The sequence below is a fragment of the Macaca fascicularis genome, chromosome 7 (assembly GCF_037993035.2).
Source record: "Macaca fascicularis isolate 582-1 chromosome 7, T2T-MFA8v1.1".
Classification (NCBI taxonomy): Eukaryota; Metazoa; Chordata; class Mammalia; order Primates; family Cercopithecidae; genus Macaca; species Macaca fascicularis.
Window position 1 is genome coordinate 135,555,801 of NC_088381.1, and position 25,085 is coordinate 135,580,885.

The 25,085-nt window shown below is 43.5% G+C and overlaps 2 protein-coding genes across 3 annotated transcripts in view; one reads left to right on the forward strand and one right to left on the reverse strand.

Moving 5' to 3' along the window:
* ARG2 (arginase 2) overlaps positions 1-1,264 on the forward strand; it is a 34,633-nt gene extending 33,369 nt beyond the window's left edge. Inside the window, exon 8 of the mRNA XM_045397563.2 lies at positions 274-1,264. Coding sequence (XP_045253498.1) covers positions 274-479 — 206 coding nt within the window. The 3' untranslated portion in view covers positions 480-1,264. The remainder of the gene's footprint in view (positions 1-273) is intronic.
* Positions 708-23,890, reverse strand: VTI1B (vesicle transport through interaction with t-SNAREs 1B). Of its 2 annotated transcripts, XM_045397564.2 has the most exons (6): positions 23,622-23,890; positions 11,717-11,775; positions 9,028-9,219; positions 5,704-5,877; positions 3,058-3,119; positions 708-1,037 (listed from the first exon to the last, which is right to left on the reverse strand). In XM_045397564.2, exons 1-6 carry the CDS (start codon positions 23,734-23,736, stop codon positions 941-943), a joined length of 699 nt encoding a protein of 232 aa, XP_045253499.2. In that variant the 5' UTR covers positions 23,737-23,890; the 3' UTR covers positions 708-940. The 2 variants fall into 2 exon arrangements, with proteins under 2 accessions (XP_045253499.2, XP_005561627.2); XM_005561570.4 differs by lacking the exon at positions 3,058-3,119.
* Positions 23,891-25,085: the final 1,195 nt, after the last annotated feature.

Here is a 25,085-nt window from a genome sequence, read left to right on the forward strand (position 1 = left end):
GCCTGACAATTATGCCTATTATGTTAGTTGAACAAAGATGGTTTATTTCGTTATCTTAAAGGTTTCTTTTAATCTACTGTAGCATAACAGTGTTTTAACTTAAATTCACGGCCAAGAGGATGAGGTGCAAGGGGCTTCCTGAAAATAGGTATTTTCTACTACAAAACGGACTCTTGTTTTTACCTTGGCTTGTTCTCCCTGTCCCAGTGGGATGACCCTCACTGAGAGTAGCAGCAAGGGAATTTGAGGTTTTGTCACACTTTGTTCCTCCAGGGTTGCTGTCAGCACTGGATCTTGTTGAAGTCAATCCTCAGTTGGCCACCTCAGAGGAAGAGGCGAAGACTACAGCTAACCTGGCAGTGGATGTGATTGCTTCAAGTTTTGGTCAGACAAGAGAAGGAGGGCATATTGTCTATGGCCAACTTCCTACTCCCAGTTCACCAGATGAATCAGAAAATCAAGCACGTGTGAGAATTTAGGATATACTGTGCACTGACATGTTTCACAACGGGCATTCCAGAATTATGAGGCATTGAGGGGACAGACAGATACAAAATGGTTGTCTGGGTCAATACTGCCTTAATGAGAACATTTACACATTCTCACAATTGTAAAGTTTCCCCTCTATTTTGGTGACCAATACTACTGTAAATGTATTTGGCTTTTTGCAGTTCACAGGGTATTAATATGCTACAGTACTATGTAAATTTAAAGAAATCATAAACAGCATTTATTACCTTGGTATATCATACTGGTCTTGTTGCTGTTCCTTCACATTTAAGTGGTTTTCCATCTTTCCTCCCTCCTCCCACAGTTTGGCTACACAGTGCATCCCTGAACTGTTAGCCCACAGCAGCAATATGCTTATTCCATCCACATCCCTAACATCATGCATTCACAAGGTCAAAGTTCTGGTCCACAAACCCTTCCCTATAGAAGTTCAATGGCTGCGAAAGAATTTGTAGTAAACCAGGCCTCCCAGGATGGCGAGCTCCAGTAAGATGATAATGGAAAGCAGCAGCTTGTTGGTTGTCACTCTACAAAGAGAAGCAAAGTGGAGAGTAGTCAGAAGTTTGGATAACCTTCCTTCTAAACATTTTGGGGTTAGACCTGGAACCACAGCTGGATACTCTGAGGCTGTTTGTTTGATCACACAGCCACTTACCAGGAAATACTCATAAGGTTCTTTAGCTGTCATTTAGGGATAATACTGTCTACCTCACAGAAATGTTAAACTGAGACAATAAAAACCAAAGCATAAAAATGGATTCTGAAATGTGTTCAAATGGTAGTTACTTCCTTTAAAAATAGCTTTTCTAGAAAGAGGGGTTAGCTAGAAAAAGTAATCATATATACATCCAGCTCAGGATGGGTCCAGCCCTAGGATAAGTAACTAGAAGCCTGGGTAATACCTTTCAATCCCTTGGAAACTTCTTCCCTCTGCCCTGTTTTTCCCTTTGCTCTCCTATCAACCCAAATGGATATGTTATAAAGGTAGTATAGGAGCTTAAAAATTTTACTATATCAACCCAAATGGATATGTTATAAAGGTACTATAGGAGCTTAAAAATTTTACTATCTGTTGTTTACACAAAGAATCCAACCTCTAGTTCTCATGTTCACTCTAGGTTTCTCCCTGTTCCACAAGGAATTTATCACTGTAGGAAAATCCCACCCCTCCTGCTAGTTCCATGAGTGGGTTGTAGTTTTGTTTCATGCTAGGCCACCTGTGTCCAAGGTCACGTACAATACCCTCTTACCCCCAACTTCAACCTCAGTGGCAATATTTCTGCCCTGGATTTGTCTGTTAGCACTCAACGATTTTGGTTTTTATTTTTGATAAAGACTACTTTATTGGTGGCAATTAGTACAATTCAAAGTTTGATCCTCAAAGAAGGACTTAGTTATTTATCAGACTAGGAGTCCATAGAGAGCTGAATGAAACTGAATCAAGTCACTGCTGTGATGACTGAAGATAATCCTGTTTCTTGGGAAATGAAACCACAGTCAGCTGATGCATGGCATATGCTGTTTCACTAATTGAGAACCACGGTGGCTCTATACAGGAGGTCATCAGCTCCACCACCCTTTAGATGCACTGGAATTCTGTTCTTCTCCTGAAACAGCTTGTGTTTTCTAGACCTTTATTTTCAAAATGCCTGCGTGAAGCAACGCTCATGGTCCTCTGGGCAACCTGACAGTGCCAGCAGATTCTGCAGCATCTTGGCTCAGTTACTGCCCACCAACCCTGACAACTCCCCAAGGATTTTATTTTTAAAAGTCTACTTCTTCCCTACAAGACAGAACTTCCAGAAAAGGAGCTGACTCCCATGAAGGGCAAGCAGAGCCAAAAGCAAGTACTATGCAGGTGAAAACTGCTTTCTAATCAAGATTTTACAAATATATTTCTTTTTTTTTTTTTCTTTTTTTGAGACGGAGTCTCGCTTTGTCCCCCAGGCTGGAGTGCAGGGGTGCCATCTTGGCTCACTGCAACCTCCGCCTCCTGGGTTCAAGCAATTCTCTGTCTCAGCCTCCTGAGTAGCTGGGATTACAGGTGCCCGTCCCCATGCCCAGCTAATTTTTTTGTATTTTTAATAGAGACGGGTTTCACCATCTTGGCCAGGCTGGTCTTGAACTCCTGACCTTGTGATCTGCCCGCTTCGGCCTCCCAAGGTTCTGGGATTACAGGTGTGAACCACCGTGCCCGGCCGAGATTATACAAATATATTTCAAGGAATAGGAAGCTGTTATTCCCATGTGTTGCCTTCTCTAAAGAACATTAGCTGTGATTAAATATCTTTTCAGTGGAGAAATTTTTCACTGCTCCAAGTCAAAGCAGTATATACTTTTAACAAATGATTTTATCCTGAGCTATTTAATGATCCAAGACCATATTCCTTAGTGTATTTATTCTGTTCTGTTGGGTGGTACTGAGTATATGGGGACTATCGTCAGCTGCTGAGGTGCTTTATTAGGACCTTCGTAAGTCACTATTTTAAGCTTTTTGGTTGAAAGCCATTGAGTTAAGAGAAATTTCATGACTTTAATAAAACTTACTTTCTGGACATTGAACGGAGAATCTTTCGACTTTTGCTCAAGTTTTCACTTGTGTTTACCAGCTGAGAAGAGAAAATAGTGATTATTTCCCTCTTTAAAAAGTATACTCTGTACAACTGAATATCCCTAGATTAACACTAGGCATTAAGGAATATATGTTGAAAAATTCCAAGAAATCAAGCCAATTTAAATGATGGCCTTCGAGTGTAAGTAGAACCTGGAAAGGACAAGATATTTTAGTACTCATCAAGTAGGCTTAGGAATCGTCTTCCTAGGTTGCTACTGGGGATGGACTCCTGAGACTGAGCTAATCTTCTACCGTGGGTACTCCAAAAGGGAAGGCTTCAAGTGTAGCCAGCAGACTGGACAGCCAGTGACCTAGAGCAACTAAAGATTTGAATTTCATCAGCCAAATTCCAGGACAGCCTCTTGAGTTGGCATTTGTTTTTGTAGGCTGGCCTGTTACTACTTTTGGGATCTGGTTATCTTTTTTCTTTACCCTCTTAAGAGACAGTTGCATTGAATTGTGAAAAGAACCTCCATGTAACTTTCAACTGCCTGCTACTAATCTGGACAGCTGGAGGATATTTCACCTCCAGCAGATGGCTACCTGCCATCTGTTCCCATTCCCCAGTGGCCTTGGTAAGCTGACCTCTCAGCTCATTCCGTGGCTTTTATTTCTTTGAAACAGGGTCTCGCTCCGTCACTCAGGCTGGAGTGCAGTGCTGCAATCGCAGCTCACTACAGCCTTGACTTCCCAGGCTCAAGCAATACCCCCACCTGTCCCCAAGTAAGGTGGGATCACAGGTGCATGCCACCATACCCTGCTACTTTTTTTTATTTTTAGTAGAGATGAGATCTCACTATGTTGCCCAGGCTGGTTTCAAACTCCTAGGCTCAAGCCATCCTCCCACCTCAGCCTCCCAAAGTGCTAAAATTACAGGTGTGAGCCTGGCCTCCTGGGCTTTTAAATTCAACCAATCTACCTGGTATGTTCAAAAACCAAAACCCACACAATCTGAAAGCAAGTTACATTCTCCATAGCTTTCCTTGAATGTAGTACTTTATTGTGAATTTTCACTGAAGAGGGCAGGCACTACTCTGACTTAATGGAGAATTGTAGCTACTAAGAAAATCTACTCAAATCTTCACACTGAGCTAGTATTTTCCTGTCCAAATCTTGGCCACAGTATGTTTTTCAAATTGATTTGCCTTCTGCTATTAAGAATACAGCATTCAATTGGCAAATTGTACTAATTTAAAAATTCCAGTCGGGCACAGTGGCTCATGCCTGTAATCCTAGCGCTTTGGGAGGCCAAGGTGGAATGATTGCTCGAGCCCAGGAGTTCGAGAGCAACTTTGGCAACATAGTGAAACCCCGTTTTCACAAAAAATTAAAACAATTAGCCAGGCACAGTAGCACATGCCTGCAGTCCCAGCTACACATGAGGATCACTTGAGCCCTGGAGTTTGAAGCTATAGTAAGTTCTAATTGCACTGCTGCACTCCAGCTTGGGTGACAGAGCAAGACCCTGTCTCTAAAAAACTAAAAAATTCATACATAGGTTAACTCATTTATGGAAAGGAAAAAATAAATGAGTTATTTTTCTGAGGCTCTCAGAGTGACAGTAGACTAGAGGTCCCTGATATAGTCATCATTTGGTGTTAAATATTTGTTTTCTTTCCACAATGATCCAGTTTACCTTACTGGATAATCCTTAGAGATTTTTTTTCCCTATTACTTTTTTTTTTTTTTTTTTTTTTACTTTTACTTAGATAATAGTAAAGGGTTATAGTCCAGGATTGAAGCATAATTTATAAATCTATAAACTGTGGTACTATTTTACGAAATCTAGAAAATAGCCTTGGCTCTAAATGACAGGGTATAAGTAGATGATGTTTTCATAAGAATAGCAGAATACTCTATTAGATGTGTAAAAAATTAAAATCTGATTGGAAGCTTTGAATCCTTAAGTGCCTTTTGACGTATTATTTCTCTTGCCAAAGAGAGAATACAGCCACTTTATCCTTATTAATTCCTGTAATCTTATAAGTGTAGAAATCAGGTTTCTTCCATCTTTTTTTCCCTTCACTGAAGCAAAAATTTCCAATGATGTCTAATTCTTAGGGGTAAAATTGCTTCTAAGGGAGATCTCTTGGCCAAGCAAACTAAAAATTGAGCAAAGCGGCCAGGCACAGTGGCTCATGCCTGTAATCCTAGCACTTTGGGAGGCCAGAGCGGATGGATCACCTGAGGTTAGGAGTTCGAGATCAGCCTGGCCAACATGGCGAAACCCCGTCTCTACTAAAAATACAAAAATTAGCTACGTGTGGTGGCACATGCCTGCAATCCCAGCTATTCAGGAGGCTGAGGCAAGAGAATCGCTTGAACCCAGGATGTGGCGGTTGCAGTGAGTGGAGATCACGCCACTGCACTCCAGTCTGGGTGACACAGTGAGACGCTATCTCAAAATAAATAAGTAATAAAAAAATTAATAAATAAAAATTGAGAAAAGCATATGAACTTAAAAAAGACTATTCCCTGAATACAGAACTGCTGTAGCTTTTGGTCTTAGTATGGTTTCCAGGTGCAGTGGCCCCCTAATTTCCCCATACTTGCCCCTTTCCCTGTCTGCCCAGACTTACTCTACTCTTGGTGCGTTCTAACTGGTCTCGTTGTTCCCCCAGCTCTTCTATGATTTCTGAGCCAATTTGGTCGGTCTCCGTGGCAATCCGATGAGAGCGTTCAATACTTTGGGTGGCCCGGTTCAGGCTTTCAGTGCCTTGCAGAAGCATTGCCCTTTGAGACTGTAGCCGATTCTGAAAGGAGTATGGAAGAGAAATGTTAGACTTTTTCCATAATAAATTCATTGCCAGCATATTCCTCATGACCTTCCCCATGTTAGAAAGCATACAGTGAGCAATAATTTTCATTCCTTTTAAGACAGAACCAAAGAAGCTAATGATTCTTTTCAAGGTCACAGACTAAAGCAGAACCTGAAATGAATCAATAGGATCACAATACCCCCACTCCACTGTCTTTTACACTTATGTGAGGCAAGGAAAGATGGATTAAAAATACTGGAGCACTTTCCCTGTGTTTGTGATGAATCTGAACTGGTTCATGTGTCTCCTGGACTATCAACTTCTGAAAGGTGGCAGCCCAGATGTGGGAGCTACCTGATTAATGCATATAGCCTGTAACTTTGATAGTGCTATGAGCAAACCAACTAAACTCCGCAGCCCTAGAAAAAGGTTAATTCACTGAAGATTCCCACTTGACTGGTACTGAGAACTGAAGGACCATGAACAAGCTATTCTGTTCTTTGTTTTAAGCCTCCAGCACCTGGTATTTCCAGGTGGTCTCCCATCCAAGTACTAACCAGGCCTGACTCGCTTAGCTTCTGAGATCAGGCAGGTTCGGGGTGGTATTGCCTAGATGACTACAATTCTTCTTTTCAGCATCTAAAGAAATTTTGTAGAAGTCTGAGACACTACCACATTCTGGAAAAAACGTATGTGGTTACCCTCTTGGTGAGCCCCAAAAAGAACTTCACCTAAGGTCAAACAAAAAGCCTTGAGGCTGCCACACTGGGGGTGATTTGGTCTCAGGGAAATTAGTATCTGGGGCTTGAGCAAGCTTCCCCATCTGCCCTAATTTCTCAACTGCCCTAATTTTCTAAATCCCCACCGAAGTTTTACCCCACCTGTAATCCTAAACACAGACAGCATGAAGACAAAAGTAGCCTTGTCAGGCCAGAATTAACAACCACTGACAGAAATGGAGGCAGCTCCAAGTTCTTAGCTGTTCAAAGCGCGCGTGCACACACACACACGCACGCGCACACACAGACTCAAAAGGAACCCAGCTCACAGAGGCCTATTACAGAGCAGGTGACCACTGGCAGGACCAAGAAGCCAAAAGATTGGCTCCCAGAGCAGAAGTAGCAAGAAGCATTTTCTTTTTTCCCTTTTGTTTTTGTTTTTTTTTTTTTTTTGAGACGGAGTCTCGCTCTGTCGCCCAGGCTAGAGTACAGTGGCACGATCTCAGCTCACTGCAGCCTCTGCCTCCTCGGTACAAGCAATTCTGCTGCCTCAGCCTCCCGAGTAGCTGGGATTACAGGCAGCTGCCAACACGCCCAGCTAATTTTTGTATTTTTAGTAGAGACAGGGTTTCACCATGTTGGCCAGGCTGGTCTTGAACTCCTGATCTCAGGTGATCCACCGGCCTTGGCCTCCCAAAGTGCTAGGATTACAGGCATAAGCCACCATGCCCCGCGCTCTGTAGCATTTTGACTTAATAAATGGCATACAGACCAGCAGATGAGGAAACCACTGAATGAGGTTCAAATAAAATCAGTTAGGTTAGCACAAAGGAAGAAGGAAAAAGGTTTTCAAAATGAAAGATGCAGATTTTCAACTGAGTAGGCTAAAAAATGACCAAGAAAAGATCAGATCACATAAATGAACTTCAGACAGATTTGGAACAATAATTTTACTGAAGGCATGGATACCTAAATTATGTTTTAATAATTTCTGAAACTCATAATTTTAAGGCAAAATTGTTTGGACTTCCTCCCCAACTTTGGCAACATGACTAAAGTCACTTTTACAATTCCCACTTTCACCAGCTCCACCTGCCTGCCTTTTTCCAGTCTCCCTTTAAGTGATCTTCTGTCAGCTTCTAGTCTGTAGTGATCCCTCGGGCATCCATTTGAAAATTTTAAATACTTCATTCTCAAGCGGTCTAGTTTTGGCATCAGCCATGTCAAGCCAATATCATTCTGAATGTCTCTTAAACTATAATCAGGATGCATCGTGAAACAGGATTTGTTTAAAATTGGAGTATGAGCCTTTCTACCTCTGTTCAGTCTGAACTGGTAGGCCCCTTTCTATTTCTCTGCCATGCTACTTGCCAGAGAATTTCTACTTTGTGTTGTGTTTGTGGAAGACAGACCAAATGCAGCACATTTAATCTTTCAGACGTTTTATTCCTTTAAGAATCCAGCTGCTCTAGATGGTTTCAGAATACAGATGTTCAATTAGTCCAATTTTATAAATCAGAATCCTGAAAGCCAAACAGGCAGTCTGGCTTACTTTCCATTACCACAGAATAAAAAGATAGAAAGTTCCTTCTCGGCGGCCGGGCGCGGTGGCTCAAGCCTGTAATCCCAGCACTTTGGGAGGCCGAGACGGGCGGATCACGAGGTTAGGAGATCGAGACCATCCTGGCGAACACGGTGAAACCCCGTCTCTACTAAAAAAAAATACAAAAAACTAGCCGGGCGTGGTGGCAGCGCCTGTAGTCCCAGCTACTCGGGAGGCTGAGTCAGGAGAATGGCGGGAACCCGGGGGGCGGAGCTTGCAGTGAGCTGAGATCCGGCCACTGCACTCCAGCCCGGGCGACAGAGCCAGACTCCATCTCAAAAAAAAAAAAAAAAAAAAAGAAAGTTCCTTCTCGAAAAGCGTCCTGCATTGGTTACTGTATCTCAGTTGTTGGGCCATCTTGACATTAAGGTAAAGGAAAGCTTGGATTGATTGTGTAACAATATTCTGATAAATTAGAAACCTAACTGAATTTTCCAGGCATACTTGAGAAAGTGATTCTAAAATTTATATGAAAGAATAAAAAAGATCAAGAGAAAAGAAATTAGATCAATGGGTCAGAATACAGAATCCAGATAATAAGAATAGGTAACACTTATATACTACTACATACAAAGCACTGTTTTTTTTTTATTGTAAGACTGTATTATATTAAGGATAAAAATAAATCTAAATATGCATATGGTTCAAAAGGCCTGCATTAAATAGAGCAGATACCAAGGGGATAACAGGACCTGGATGCAAAAAAGAGGATAAGGGTGAAAAAAATGAAACAAGAGTCTAGTGTACATTGATAACATGAAATACCCCAACAATATAGGCCCTTAAGGAAAAAAAAAAACAACAACAACAGCTAAAACTTACCATATGCTCATTCTCTGGAGCATATATGCCATATTTCATGTCTCCTCGGCCTCCAGGTGTGGCTGTCAAAGGTGTGCTTCTCACCTCCCGATGGAGTTTAGCAAGGTCCTTCCGGTAGTTTCGAAGCTTAGACATCATGGGGTTACGGAAAGACAGGGGTGCGTAACGAAGTTCCTCCTCCATCTCTGCCAGCTGGGAAGGCAGAAAGTAGTGAGTGGATAGCCTGGTTCTTCCCGCACTCATTTGGAAATATGCCTAGTTTGGACTAATCAAACTACTTATTTATTTGGACTACACCAAGCAAATAACCATATGCTCCATGAGGCAGGGACCATGTCTGGCATGTTCCTCTCATTCTGAATGCCTGGCATACTGTCTAGGAAGCACAGAGCAGGCCTTCAAAATATATGAACTGAATGAATGAATGGAAAAACAGGAAGTACTTTATAGCTTACTAAACATTTTTATATACATTCTCCATTTAATCCTCACAACAAGTCAATAAGGTAGGAAATGCTCCATTTCATATAAAAAACTTAAAGAAACCTGCTCAAGATTACACAAAAAGAAGGAGTCCGGGCCAGGCACAGTGGCTCACACCTGTAATCCCAGCACTTTGGGAAGCCGAGGCAGGAGGATCATTTGAGCACAGTCTGGGCAACATAGCAAGACCGCATCTCTATTTAAAAAAAAAAAAAAATTAAACAGAAAAGGAGTCAGTGTTCAAAATCTTCAAATTCTCTCAGCTCTCTTCAATATACCAAGTTTTTAGCCTGGTATGATTGAACACTGCCATCAAAAAGTGCTTTGAAGTCTACCGTACTAAAAGTGATAGGGGTCTGGCATCAGGGTTCTTCCCTTCTCCTGCTCCTCTTTCTGAAAATCAATTAAGTTTGTCTAGAGACAACCAGGGGCCTACTCTAGAGCAGGGTGCTTTAGGGGAATCAGACTTCTATTTTTCTGGGATAAGTAAAATATAACACCTGGACATGTTCACAAGAGGCCCTAAATTATTTTCATCTGCCTGGAATGGTCAGACTAGGATTATTACTTTTGTTGAGTTTGGAGAAAACAAGTATCTCAGCATCAAACAAATCAGTAGTAGCTAGAAGATTTTAAAAATGCTACCAAGGTATTAACTGAAACAGGAGAATGGCTACAAACAGGTATCATGGATATGCCCAGCTGCACATAGGTATTAAGAAAAGCTCCTAGTACCCCCATTAGGAAGAAGATAGTTTCTACAGTCTGGTGGCCTGGTCTTTCTTAAAACAGATGCAAAACAGAGAAAAGGATGCAGATGTGCTTCCTTCTCAGAACTTCACTGTGATAACTGGGAAACTGAACAAGCAAGAAGGAAGTTCGCTGGCCAAAAGAGAATTTTTTTCTTTATCTGCTCTGGGGTAGCAAATACAGGGGCAATTATTTCTGCAGAGTACTAGCAGGGACCAGAATTTTGGCCCCAATCTTAATGGGTTTGCTGAAGCTAGAGTATAATGAGATGGAGTCAAAGAACTCTTGCTTCCATAGGGCTGGAGCGAAAAAAAAAGAAAAGCCACAGGTGAAGAGAAGCAGTTATTAAACTGTTCAGTAAACTGAACCAACTTCTGACAAACTTTGGGTGCCAACTGAGACTCATGCATGTCTTGCCTGAGGTACCAAGTCCAGCTACTATGTTGTCTTTTAAGGCAGAAAGGGACATGGTTAGAATTACCTCTAAACTACATTTTCTGTGACAGTAAGTTTAAGAAAGAACAGTAATTTTTTTTTTTTTGAGGCAGGGTCTTGCTCTGCCACCCAGACCGGACTGCGGTGGTGCAATTGTGGCTAACCACATGCTTGACCTACCAGGCTGAAGTGATCCTCCCACCTCAGCCTCCTGAGTAGCTGGGTCCGGAGGCATGCACCACCACACCTCGGTAATTTTTTTTTATGGTAGAGATGGGGGGGTCTCCCTAGGTTGCCCGAGCTGGTCTTGAACTTCTGGCCTCAAGTGATCCTCCCACCTTGGCATTTCAAAGTGTTGGAATTACAAGCGTAAGCCACCACACTGACCAGTAACCTATCTTAATGGCCAGCTCTTAAAAACAGATTTTAGGCTGGGCACAGTGGCTCATGCCTTGTAATCCCAGCACTCTGGGAGGCCGAGGCGGGCAGATCATGAGGTAGGAGATCGAGACCATCCTGGCTAACACGGTGCAACCCTGTCTCTACTAAAAATACAAAAAATCAGTAGGATGTGGTGGTGCCTGCCTGTAGTCCCAGCTATTCGGGAGGCAGAGGCAGGAGAACGGCGTGAACCCAGGAGGTGGAGCTTGCAGTGAGCCGACATTGCCCACTGCACTACAGCCTGGGCGACAGAGCAAGACTCCGTCTCAAAAACACAAACAAGCAAAAGAAACAACAGATTTTAAAAGACCGCTTGGGTAAAAGTATGAGAATGCCCTCACTACTCACATCAGCAATATATTACCAAAGAGTCATATTTCACAAGCGTCTTCAGGCTTTACCCATTTGTGTTTGTCAAACCCCCTCAACAACCATCCCCATCAACTGGCTTCATTTAGTAAGAAATAGTCAAAATCAAGATCAATGGACAGGAACAGTTAATCTGTGATCAGTTCATAGCATTACTTCTGGAAAAGACCAACACCAGGTAGAAGAAACAAAATTTGTTCCTTGTTCTCACCGTTTCATTTGCTTCCTGTTGCTTTTCATCAAAATCCCTGATCAACTTCTTCTTCTCTTCTAGAAAAGATAGATAAGTTTCAAATGCTTATTACTATTTCCACACATTTGTAAAGGACATTCCCTCTGCTTAGAATAAGCTTCCTATGGTAGGGCTTGGTAGCTCATGCCTGTAATCCCAGCACTTTGGGAGGCCAAGGCAGGTGGATCACGAGGTCAGGAATTCAAGACCAGCCTGGCCAACCTGGTGAAACCCCGTCTCTACTAACCATACAAAAATTAGCCGGGCATGGTGGCAGGCACCTGTAATCCCAGCTACTTGGAAGACGGAGGTAGAGAAATGCTTGAACCCAGGAGGTGGAGGTTGCAGTGAGCCGAGATTGCGCCACTGCACTCCAGCCTGGGCGACAAAGTGAGACTCCGTCTCAAAAAAAAAAAAGAATGTTTATCAATAGTGACTCTCTGAAACCCCCTAACTTCACTCCCACAGTGAAGCACTTCTATGTTAACTCGTATCTACTACTTTTCTGCAAAACAAATTAAAAATTCTATCCAATCTGCTTGCTGGGAGACTGCCTGGTATGGTGCTTGTTTTTCTCTGGGTGTGGCACTGGTAATGACTCAAACAACAAGACGTTATTCATTCTCCTTTCAGCCTTTCCCATTCCATCCCTTTGGTTAACTGTATCTTTAATACCTAAAAATTACTAATCTCCCCTTTGAACAAAAATAGAACAGGCTTCAGCTTCAAAACAACAACATCTAACTAAAACAGTATTGTCTTCATTGTATTTTCTGATCACTTATACTACAGGTTTTCCATCTAAAAATATGATAGCAAGTTTCATTTTTAAATAACATTGTTTTAAATAAATGTATTTTACATGAAATAAGTTGACACAAAGAAAATGTAAGTGACAAGGCCAGGCACAGTGGCTCACGCCTGTAATCCCAGCATTTTGGGAGGCCGAGGTGGGCAGATCATGAGGTCAGGAGATTAAGACCATCCTGGCTAACACAGTGAAACCCCATCTCTACTAAAAAATACAAGAAATTAGCCAGGTGTGGTGGTGGGCGCTTGTAGTCCCAGCTACTCGGGAGGCTGAGGCAGGAAAATGGCATGAAGCTGGGAGGCGGAGCTTGCAGTGAGCCAAGATTGTGCCACTGCACTCCAGCCTGGGCTACAGAGCGAGACTCCACCTCAAAAAAAAAAAAAAAAAGAAAATGTAAGTGACATAATAATGATACTTGGATGGCAAAAATTATGAAGGTGGTACCAGAATGCTGTCACCTGGTAAACATTTGTATGGGGCAAAGGCATACAAATGCCTTTCCTGGTTAGTCAGGGAGGTGAGGTTCTGGTGCCAGGTTCAGGCCCGACTCAGCATGTAAACTTGGATAATTTCCTTCATTTCTTTGGGACTGCACCTCCTCCTTCACTGACTATAAAATGAGGAAGTAGGTCATCCCTTCATATCTAACAAGCAAAAATTAACTCTGTTTATGAGGAGCTTGATTTTTTAAAAACAATTTATACATCCAAATGAATGTTCTCCCTGGAAATCTACACATAATCTACTTATCACCACAAAGTTACCATCGTTTACAATGTTTGTTTGTTTTTTTCAAGACAGAGTGGAGTGCAGTGAGGTGATCTCGGCTCACTGCAACCTCCGACTTTTTGAACTCGTCTTTTGGAAGTACCTTCATAGTCTAGGGATATAGTCTTTGTTTCTTTTTTAAATTGTGGCAAAATACATGTAACATAAAATTTGCCATTTTGACCATTTGTAAGTGTATAGCTTAGTGGCTAGGTACATTCACACCGTTGTGGAGCCATCACAACTAACTGTTCTCCAGAACTTGTTTATCATCTCAAACTGAAATTCCATACCCATTAAACATCTCCCCATTCCATGAATTTCACTACTCCAGGTACACTGTTAAGTGGAATCATACAGTATTTGTCCTTTGTGTGTAGCTTATTTCACTTAGCATAAAGTCAAGGTTCATCTATGCTGTAGCATGTATGGGGATATGGTCTTTTACAGCTATGTATTTTTCAATGTGACGCCTAAACACAAGCCAGCAGCACTTCCACTAACTAAAGAGCAACCTTTTTTTTTTTTTTTTTTTTTTTTTTTCCTGGAGACAGAGTCTCACTCTGTCGCCCAGACAGGAATGCAGTGGCTTGGTCTCGGTTCACTGCAACCTCCGCCTCCCAGGTTCAAGCAATTCTCTTGCCTCAGCCTCCCGAGCAGCTGGGGTTACAGGCGCCCACCACCATGCCTGGCTAATTTTTTTGTATTTTTAGTAAAGACAGGGTTTCGCCATGTTAGCCAGGTTGATCTCAAACTCCTGACCTCAAGTGATCCATCCACCTCGGCCATTCCACTGCAAAGAGAACAGATGAGCTGGGCTTATGAAGAAATAGCCTGTGGGTATTCAGTTGCTGTCCTGAGATTTTCTTAGATGATTTGTCTACTCTGATTTTCATCTTAAGACCTGACTTTTTTTTCAGACTGTGCCTCACTCTGTTGCCCAGGCTGGACTGCAGTGGCATCATCTCAGCTCACTGCAACCTCCAACAGCCGGGTTCAAGTGATTCTCGTGCCTCAGCCTCCTGAGTGGTGGGATTACAGGAGTGTGCCACCACACCCAGCTAATTTTTCTATTCTTTTGGTAGAGAGGGGGTTCCACCATGTTGGCCAGTCTGGCCTCATGTGGTCCACCCACCTCTGCCTCCCAAAGTGCTGGGATAACAGGCGTGAGCTACTGTACCTGGTCAAGCCCCGACTTTTGAATCCAATCCTACATAAGATGTAATGTCACTATAATGCTTTATATGGATTTACATTTTGTTAACCACAACAGCATCTAATGTCAGTTGTATCTTTTTTTTTTTTTTTTTTTTTTTTTTTGAGACAGTTTCACTCAGGCTGGAGTGCAGTGGCATGATTACGGCTCACTGCAGCCTCGACCTCCCAGACTGAAGCAATCCTCCCACCTGCTCAAGCAATTCTCCTGCCTCATCCTCCCAAGTAACTGAGACTACAGGTGCAAGTCACCACACCCAGCTAATTTTTTTTTGATAGAGATGGGGCCTCACTATCTCATGGCAACCTCACAAGTTGCCGAAGCTAGTCTTGACTCCTGGACTCAGGCAATCCTCAACCTCAGCCTCCCAAAGTGTTGGGATTACAGGTGTGAGCCACCACACCTGTCCATGTATCCTACTTTTTAAGTGACCATAAATCATTTTAGATGCATATGTTCTATAATCTCAACTTGAGACCAAGTTCCTCTGAAACACATAAATTTATTTTGTCATTTTTACTGTGCCATAGATCCTAGAACTATAAACCTCCTTAGATACGGCTACTGCCTGAAAGCGCAAATGACAACACACTCTTTACTACGTCTCATTCATTGTTGTGTGACACCCCCTTAATATACACAAGATACTCCAGACATTTTTCTCCATATTACTCACAAAACCCATGGCTCTGTTTGTTGTTTTAAAAAAAAAAAAGTAGGGGAAGGTTCACCACGGCAAACAGTATGACTCTTGACCATCTATGATGTAACTGAAATGAGCACCAAAGCAGCTATTACTATCTGTGAGGGGGTTGTGTTCTTAGCTACCAGTACTGAAATAATACCTTCAGTCAAAAACGGCTACTTCCACGGAGCAGTATTATATCACTTTGTAATAAGCTGTCCCAAAAGTGCTGAGCATCATCACTGTTCTGAGTCCGCGCATCTCCAAATTCAGGCATGCTCACTCCTGATCCAAGCCAGACAGTAGGAAGCAGTACTGTACACATACGTACATTCCCTTCCTAGCTCGTTCCTTTCCTAGATTTTTCTACAACTGTGTTTAGTCATAAAGTCTCCTCCTTTATTCTTCCTTTGTTAATGGGTATGAAAATCTGCATTCTCAAGAGGCAAATTCTAGAATGATTCCAGGAAAGTAACTACATAAATGAAAGGGGGAGAAGAAGACCACAGAACCTCTCTCCTTTCACTAACTTCTGTGTGCTGGAATATTCCGTTTCCTACCTGATTTCATAAAACACTTTCCTCTTATGAGTGCTCTATAACTTAACATACTTTTTTAAAACAAAATGCCCCTCAGTTGTGTACCGTATACAGTTGTTTACTGTACAGAAAAGCCTTGGAACTTCACTACATTTATGAGATCCTTTCTGGACTTCTAAGATTTAAAACAAAACAAAACAGAAGCCTTTGAAATCATTTCTTGTGATAATAAAGCCAGGGAGGCAGATTATTCAAGAAGCTGATCTCTACCCAACTGAGAGGGATCGACAGCTGCTTTTCAAAAATTCTTCAGGCTCAGAATTATGAAACCAATGAATGCTAGAACTAGGATGTACCTCAGCGATCATCTAGTCTAACTTCCTGCCTTTACCACTGAGGACACTAGACCCTGGAGAAACGGAGTGCCTCCCCAGTCGTCGGAACAGCAAATGTACGGCAGCACTAGTTCTGGAGTGCAAGTCTGCTGACTCCCAGTCCAAGGCTTTTCTGTACAGTAAACAACTGTATACGGTACACAACTGAGGGGCATTTTTGTGCGCCCAGGGTATAGCCTTTAACAACTGGAAAAAATTTGCTTAAAAAACAAAACACCTCTTCCTCTTTTTAGGGAGTTAGAATTGATGTCACAATCAACTACAAACAGCAAGGTGGCATCCTGGGAAGAATGTGCACCATGAGCAAGAAAGAACCACTTCAAATACCATTATCCCCCACCCCACAAGCCTGCCCAAATCAGTCACATGTGAGGGACTCTCTGGGACCAACTCTGTCTCCTTTGGGAAACTGGGTGGATGCTGACATGGAGTAAAATAGAAACAGACAGCTCTGAAAAACAGAACTACAGAAAGCCTACCTTAATGTCTGACCAAGGTGAGCAGCCTCTCTTCCTTATGGGGGTTTGAATTTCCAGTCCAATAATGCCTAATCTTGGCCCTTTAAAGTTGTGGAAATAACTTCAGTTTCACCAGCTCATAAATATGTGGTTACTTTGCTTTTGGCGCCTCACTGTGGCAAAATGGAGGACTTACACCCTTTATTTCTATACCTTGACAGTTGACTAGATCCCACACCATGCAGGAGTTAAAAGCAACAGATTCCTCTCAACCAACCTGTTTTCTCATCTGCAAATAGGGACTATAAGACTACTGACCTCATAAGGGTTGTTTGAAAGGGTTAAAAGAAATAATACACATAACATTCACTTAGCAAGTGCTAAATATAAGGGCTCAATAAATAGGAACCACCATTGTTTCTGAAAGTAAATACTTACAAAAACCTAAGAACAAACACAAAATTCAGTAGAAAATTTGAGGAGTTAGAATAGTTGAAATTCTACAGTCTATAAGTAATTAGTGTTTATCGGTCAGCTGACTACAGTACTCCATAGTGATTATTTTTTCTGGCTCCAAAAATAATAGGGTCTTGTGTTATACATACTGATCTAAATGATTTAAAATGGAAAACTTTGAATATTTTTATGATACCCATTAAGACATATGGAGAGACGTCTTCAGGTATGACAAAAACAAAACTAGAAACCATGACCACAGGCATTTAACATTATTGATTAGATTAAGAAATTATAGCACATTATAGTACTCCAAAGTAATTGGAGAGAACTCTTCAGAGATTGTAAAACCAAGACTAGAAATTATGGCCATATGTACTTAATGAGATATTAAATGGATTAATAATTATTGTATGTGGTAATGGACAGTCACTGCCACAAAAACTTCCTAAAATAGGACACATTGTCTCTAATATCCTTCAAAGGCAGAAAGTGAATGGAGACTGTACTTTGGAGAAATACTGTTTTTGTTGTTTTAATAGGTAGAATATACCCATTTTTAAAGTAATGAAAATGTGGACAACAGTAGAATAGAAACAAATCACAATCATGTATTAATATTTTCTTTCCAACAATTCACACTACTCACATATTCCATCATCCAACAGATACCTATGGAGCACCTAGTCTGTGCTAGGCATCTGGTTCTTAGGAAACACAGTGAAAAAAAGACATAATATTGAGCTTATATTCTAGCTCAGTGGCTTTCACACTTGGCCTTCATCAGAACCCCCCTGGAGGGCTGTGAAAACACACTGCTTGTTAAAAGTTTCTGATTCAATAGGTCTGGGGTTGGGCCCAAGAATTTGCATTTCTAACAAGTTCCCAGATGATGCTGATGCTGCTGGTTCATGGACCACAATGAAACCACTGTCCTAGTGAAAGGAAGACAAACAATATACTGTAAATATCATAAATGTACTAAGTGTCTAATACGTCAGAAAATAAGTGCTCTGGAAAAAAAAAGAAAAAGGTAAGAGTAGTTGTATACAGGGCTGGTATTCTTAGTTTTCATTTAAATAACACGGCTAGTAGTTCTATTATCTATATTAGCAGTATTCTAAGGACTTTACATATATTAACTCATTTACTCCTCACAAAAACCCTGTGAAGTAGACACTAAAATTTATCCCCATTTTTCAGGGAAAACTAATTGGGTTAAAGTAACCTGTCCAAGGTCACACTGCTACTAAAAGGTGGATTTAAACTCAGGCAATCTGGCTCTTGAATTCTTGCTGTTAAATATTATACTATATGGCCTCTCAATTCACATATTTCTTCATAAATGTTTTATTATTAATTTTAGAGACAAAGTCTTGCTCTGTCACCCAGGCTAGAGTGCAATGATGTGATGACAGCTCACTAAAACTTCAAACTCCTAGACTCAAGTGATCCTCCTGCCTCAGCCTCCTGAGCAGCTGGGACTACAGGTGAGCAGCACCACACTCAGCTAATATATATATATATTTTTTTGTAGAGATAGGTCTCACCATGTTGCCAAGGCTGGTCTCCAACTCTTGGCCTCATGCAATCCTCCTGCCTCGGCCTCCCAAAATATTGGGAATACAGGCACGAGCCACCACACCAGAATATTGGGATTACAGGCATGAGCCACCACACCTGGCCCCCATGTTTTATTTTATTTATTTATTTATTTATTTTTATTTTTTATTATACTTTAAGTTCTAGGGTACATGTGCACAACGTGCAGGTTTGTTACATATGTATACATGTGCCATGTTGGTGTGCTGCACCCATGAAGAAATACTCTGTGAGGCTAGAATGGACATATATTATGTCATGATCTCTGTTCTGCAGGTACCTTTGATATTCTCATCCACAACCCAAACTCTGCCTCTCCTCTTATGTTTCTTATTTAAGTTCATCGTTCACCCAGTTGACCAAGTGAAAAAATGCAGACACCCTGGAATCTTTCTTCCTAATTTCTGCCTCAAAACCACCTCTTGGGCTGGGCACTGTAGCTCACACCTGTAACCCCAGCACTTTAAGACGCTGAGGTGGGTGGATCTTAATTAAGCCCAGGAACTCGACAACAGCCTGGACAACATGGGAGACCCTTACTAAAATTACAAAAAATTAGCCAGGCCTAGGGGCATGCGCCTGCGGCCCCAGCTACCCAGGAGGCTGAGGTGGGAGGATCACTTGAGCTTGGGAAGCCAAGGCTGCAGTGAGCAGTGATGGTGCCACTGCACTCCAGCCTGGATGACAGGAGACAGGAGTGAGACCCTGTGTCAAACAAATTCCTGTGTTACCAAGGCAACTGCCCAAAAGGCTCTTAACACAGTCCCCTATACCCAGATTCTTGAGATCTCTCTCATCCTCTGTCTAGCCATTAATGCCCTCCTTCTAAAAGAAAATCCACATCAATCAACTGCTTTAAGTCCTTTACTGACTTTCCATATCAAGTCCAAACGTCTCAATGTCACACTAAGATCCCCTCACAATCTGGCTGTTTCACCTGCCCCATCTACTACTACTTTCCCATATACATTCTAAGCTCCAGAGTTAGGGGTATTCCATTTTTTAACTCCTGTGTTGCCTCTTTGCATTTCCCCTGTTTAGCAAACTCCCATTTAACCCGTTATATTCAGTTTGAAGTTTTTTGAAGCTTCCCCTCTCTTCCCCATGCTCAAGTCCAGCCTTTTTTATGGTCTCTGAGAACTTTATTTTAGAATTAATCACACACTTTGTTGTAAGTTTGTTTACTTTTTTTTTTTGAGATGGAGTCTCGCTCTGTTGGCTGTAATCTCCACCTCCTGGGTTCAGTTAATTCTCCTGCCTCAGCCTCCTGAGTAGCTGGGACTACAGGCGCATGTCACCACACCTAGCTAATTTTTGTATTTTGAGTAGAGACAAGGTTCCACCATGTTTACCAGGATGGTCTCTATCTCTTGACCTTGTGATGCGCCCGCCTAGGCCTCCCAAAGTGATGGGATTACAGGCATGAGCCACTGTGCCCGGCCGTTTGTTTCTTTTTAAGGTAAGTACTCTGGAAGTCTTCAGGACCCAGACAGTGGCTGATACATAATAATTCTCAGTGTTTATTGAAAAATAACTTAATTCAATTACACAGCATAAGCTACATGCAAGGGCTGTATTATGTACATTATGCTGTGCCTAATAATTCATGATGGGCATTAAAGTGCTGAAAACTTTATGATGTGGTCTCTGAACTAGAAAAAGACGGATTCAGAGATGAGGCACCATGTGTTTGCTTAGATAAATTCAATTTATTCAACAAATATTTATTGAGCAGTGTGAACGAGGCAGTGAATAAGAGGTAAAGTTGCTGGACTTCTTATTACAATTCTAGGGATATGTATATACTTTATTTACAACTATGTCTGTTGCCAGCAACTTAGAATATTTTGTGGTTGGGTAGAAATTCACCTATTTCTGCTGAGCACAGTGGCTCACGCCTGTAATCTCAGCACTTTGGGAGGCTGAAGCGGGTGGATCACTTGAGGTCAGGCGTTTGAGACCAGCCTGGCCAACATGGTGAAACCCCATGCCTACTAAAAATACAAAAATTAGCTGGGTGTGGCAGCATGCGCCTGTAATCCCAGCTACTTGGGAGGCTGAGGCATGACAATCGCTTGAACCCAGGAGGTGGAGGTTGCAGTGAGCTGAGATTGTATCACCGCCTGGGTGACAGAGCAAGACTCTGTCTCAAAAAAAAAAAAAAAAAATCACATATTTCCGACTGTCCTCTTTGCAGGATGGAGAAAAAGGCTGGGGAGACAACAAACGTGAATGTAACTATCTTAGCTTTATGTTGCTATAACAGAATAGCTGAGTCTGGGTAATTTATAAAGAAAAGAAATGTATTTCTCAGAGTTCCGGAGGCTGGGAAGCCCAAGGCTGAGGGGCCTGATTCTTTCAAGGGCCTTCTTGCTACCCATGTGTCACCCTATGGCAGAAGGTGGAAGAGCAACAGATCAAGAGAGCAGGCAAGCAGGAGAGGGCTGAACTAACCCACTCTCTCAGCAACCAACCCACTCTCAGGATAACAATCCAATCCCTGAGGATGGAGCCCTCATCGTCTAATCATTTCTTATGGGTCCCACCTCTTAACACGATTAAAATGGCAAATAAATTTCAACATAAGTTTTAGAGGGGACATTCAAACCATAGTAATAATGAATTCAATTTTCTATTTTTCAAGCAATGTTCTTTTGCATTATTTAGCCTTATAGAAATGGGCAATGCAAAAATTAACTCAGTGCCAGGTTGAAAATGCAGTCTACTTTTTTTTTTTTTTTAGACAGAGTCTTGCTCTGTCATCCAGGTTAGAGTGCAGTGGTGCGATCTTGGCTCACTGCAACCTCCAGCTCCAGGGCGCAAGTGATCCTCCCACTTCAGCCTCCCCAGGAGCTGGGACTACAGGAACGCACCACAATGCCTGGCTAATTTTTGTATTTTTTGTAGAGATGGCGTTTCACCACGTTGCCCAGGCTGGTCTCAAAATCATTCAATACAGCAATAATCCTAACTCAGCTTCCCCAAGTGCTGGGATTACAGGTGTGAGCCACCACGCCTAGCCTGCAGTCTTTTCCTTTTTTTTTTTTTTCTGAGACAGAGTCTTGCTCTGTTGCCCAGACTAGAGTGCAGCGGCAGGATCTCGGCTCACTGCAACCTCTGCCTCCTGGGTTCAAGCAATTCTCCTGCCTCAGCTTCCTGAGTAGCTGGGACTACAGGCAACTGACACCATGCCTGGCTAATTTTTGTATTTTTAGTAGAGATAGGGTTTCACTATGTTGGCCAGGCTGGTCTTGAACTCCTGACCTCAAGTGATCTGCCCGCCTCTGCTTCCCCAAGCACTGGAATTACAGGTGTGAGTCACCGTGCCCTGCCTGCAGTCAACTTTTCAATCACATAAATCAGATCCCACAATGGTTCTGCACAATATATTTTAACTGCATCCCATCATATTTAGAAAAAGGCACAAGTCTTTCACCATGGTCCACAAGGCCCTACATGATCTGGCCCTGCCTACCTCTCTCCTTTGCTCACTTCATCCCAAACACATGGAACTTCCTGCTCTTCGTTGAACACACCAAGCTCATTTCCGCTTAAGGGCATTTGCAGTGCTATTCCCTCCTTCTGACACTCACTTCTCCCAGATTTCTGGTTTACTCCCTCTCTTCATTCAAGTCTCAGTTCAAATGCCATCTCCTCACAGAGGACTTTCACAACCGCCCTATTTAAAACTGAAGTCCCGAGGAAAGCGGATCGCTTGAGGTCAGGAGTTAGAGACCAACCTGGCCAACATGGTGAAACCCCGTCTCTACTAAAAATACAAAAAAAATTAGCCAGGGGTGGTGGCGCAACTGTAATCCCAGTTACTCCAGAGGCTGAGGCAGGAGAATTGCTTCAATCTGGGAAGTGGAGGCTGCAGTGAGCCGAGATCGTACCACTGCACTCCAGACTGGATGACAGAGTAAGACTCTGTCTCAAAAATAATAATAATAATAATAAAATAAAACTGAAGTCCCATCCCCTATTCCTTTACTCTTATTTTCCTGTATTCTTTAACACTGCCGCTTAATAGTTATATATTGTTTATCACCTACCCACTAGAATGGGGACGTGCATGTCTTTTTCACTGTAATTTGCAATATTCACCAGCACCTAGAACAGTGCCTGGCACACAGCAGCCTCACAATAAATATATATTAAATACATGCATTTCATTCTCACCAGAGTCATTCAATTCCTATGACCTTGAGTAATTCGTTGAGCAAACACTCAAGCTCTGATCCTTAAATAAAAGCAATAAAACAAAGTTTTGTCCTTGCCATCAAGTTCTACATATCCGGAGGCCAAGAACTATATATAGCAGGTCTTCCTATGGATCTAGGGCCGGAAAACTCTAGCTCCTCCAGACAAAACTTGTAGCAACCTGAACCATGAAATGAAGGGGTAGTAAATAGTCGCAGCAGTAAAAACGTTCAAAACAAGACCACATCTAAACGCCACCATAAGGTTTTAAAGGCCAGCTCTCTACCCTCCAATAACAGGTATATACCAACGCCCCAAATTATGACTCTTTTGGGTTTTTAACCCTTTTTCTGTGCTACAGATCCTCTGTCAGTCTGGTGAAAACTAGACCTGTCTTGAGACTAGTGCTTCTAAATGCATAAAACAAACAAAAACAGCTACGAAAGAAACCCACGCTACATTACAGGACCGCAGATGTAAAAGCCCCTCTGCTCTGTTTGCCGCAGTGGAAAAAAACGAGAAAATGTGGAAGGCCATAGAAGGAACCCAGGGAACTGAACCCCGCGTCCCTGGGCGCGTCCCCAATTCACTCTCAGTGGCAGGGAGACCCGGGGTTGCGACCCAGCCAGCCCTAGGGGGCGTGTCTGAGGACGCGGAGGAAGGAGACGCGGGCCCGGGTCTGGGAGGAAGGTGGGGGAAAATTCCAAAGCGCGCGGGGCCGCGCTCCCCACGGCGTGGCCCACCCGCGCCTCACCGGTCCCAGCAGTCCCCAGCAGCCGCTCGGGCACCCCTTGTAGGTCTTCATGGAGGCCGCGGAAGATCTCGTGCAGCTTCTCGAAATGCTCCGAGGAGGCGGCGGAGGCGGCCATGGCGCAGGACGCGCTCGAGCAGCGGCCACCCAGATTCGGGGCTCTGGGCCCTCTCCTAGCCCGGCGGTCAGCCGCCCAGTCCCGTGGCCATAACGGCGACCGCCGCACCACCGCTGCCCAGGACGAGGCTCTTCCGGGGCCGCAGAAGGGTCCTCCCGAGCCGGAACGCCCACCCTCTCTAGCCCGTGATTGCGGGAGCGCCGGCGCGAAGGCCTGACGGGAAGGCAGCAGACTGCGCGGCCTAGGCGACTCCTGAGGGAGCGAGCGGGGCGAATGGTAGTCGCAGAGCCCGAGAAGTGCCCGGTCCGGGGTGGGGAAAGGCCGCAGAGAAAGGGCCCTAGGGGACCTGCGGGACGGGCAGCTCGGCCGCCTTCCTCCTGGGCCCCGCCGGCCGGCCAGGGGCGGGCGCTGCAGTGCACGCCGGGGGATGTAGTTTGACTCGGAGAGCGTCTGGTGCCGGAGTCGCGCGTTGCCCGGGGTGCCAGGTTTAGCCCGCGAGGCGACAGCGGGCTTCGGCCCGATTTGATGTGTGTTTGCGTCTAGACGTCGTCCTCACTGTCATCGCGCTTTGCTTTGCCACCCTGACCCGAATTCCGCATTTCGCGTTTTGACCGAATGTTAGCTTTAGGCCCTGGAAAGAGCCGGGCCGGGGGCTCTGCCTGCAGTCGGGAGGTGGAGCACTTTTCCTGGAAGGCCCAGCGGCTCCCCAAGCTTTCAGAAGTGGAACTCGGCCGGGCGAGTGGCTCACGTCTGTAATCCCAGTACTTTGGGAGGCCGAGGTGGGAGGATTGCTTGAACCCAGTAGTTCGAGACCAGCCTGGTCACAATAGCGAGAGCACTACCGGAAACCCAAAATAGGAGCCGGGCAAGGTGGCGCGCACTTTTGGCCCCAGCTACCCCGGAGGCTGAAGCAGGAGGATTACTTGAGTCCACAAGGTTGAGATTGCAGAGTTCCCACCACTGCACTCCAGCTTGGGAGACTTTGCTCCCAAGTGGAGGGTGACCTTGTCTCCAAACGAACCCAAAAAACAAAAATTCAAAAGTGGAACCCAGTTAGGATGACCTCGAAATACTCTAGCTGCTAGGCTGCCTCGTGCACTTGTTCACAACAGGTGTTTGTCAAGCGTAGGCATTGCGAGGGATCTGGGCATGTTGGTGAATAAAACATTTACTCTCTGCTCCGGGGGAATTTATAATCTGGTGTGGAAGGTGGGCCTGGCTTCATTAGGTCTCATCTGCCACTAAGTGTCACTTGTTAACAATTACAAGGTCCTTTCCTGCACTCCATGGGTATAAATGCCGGTCTTCAGGTTGGGCATGGTGGCTCAAGCATTATCCCAGCACTTTGG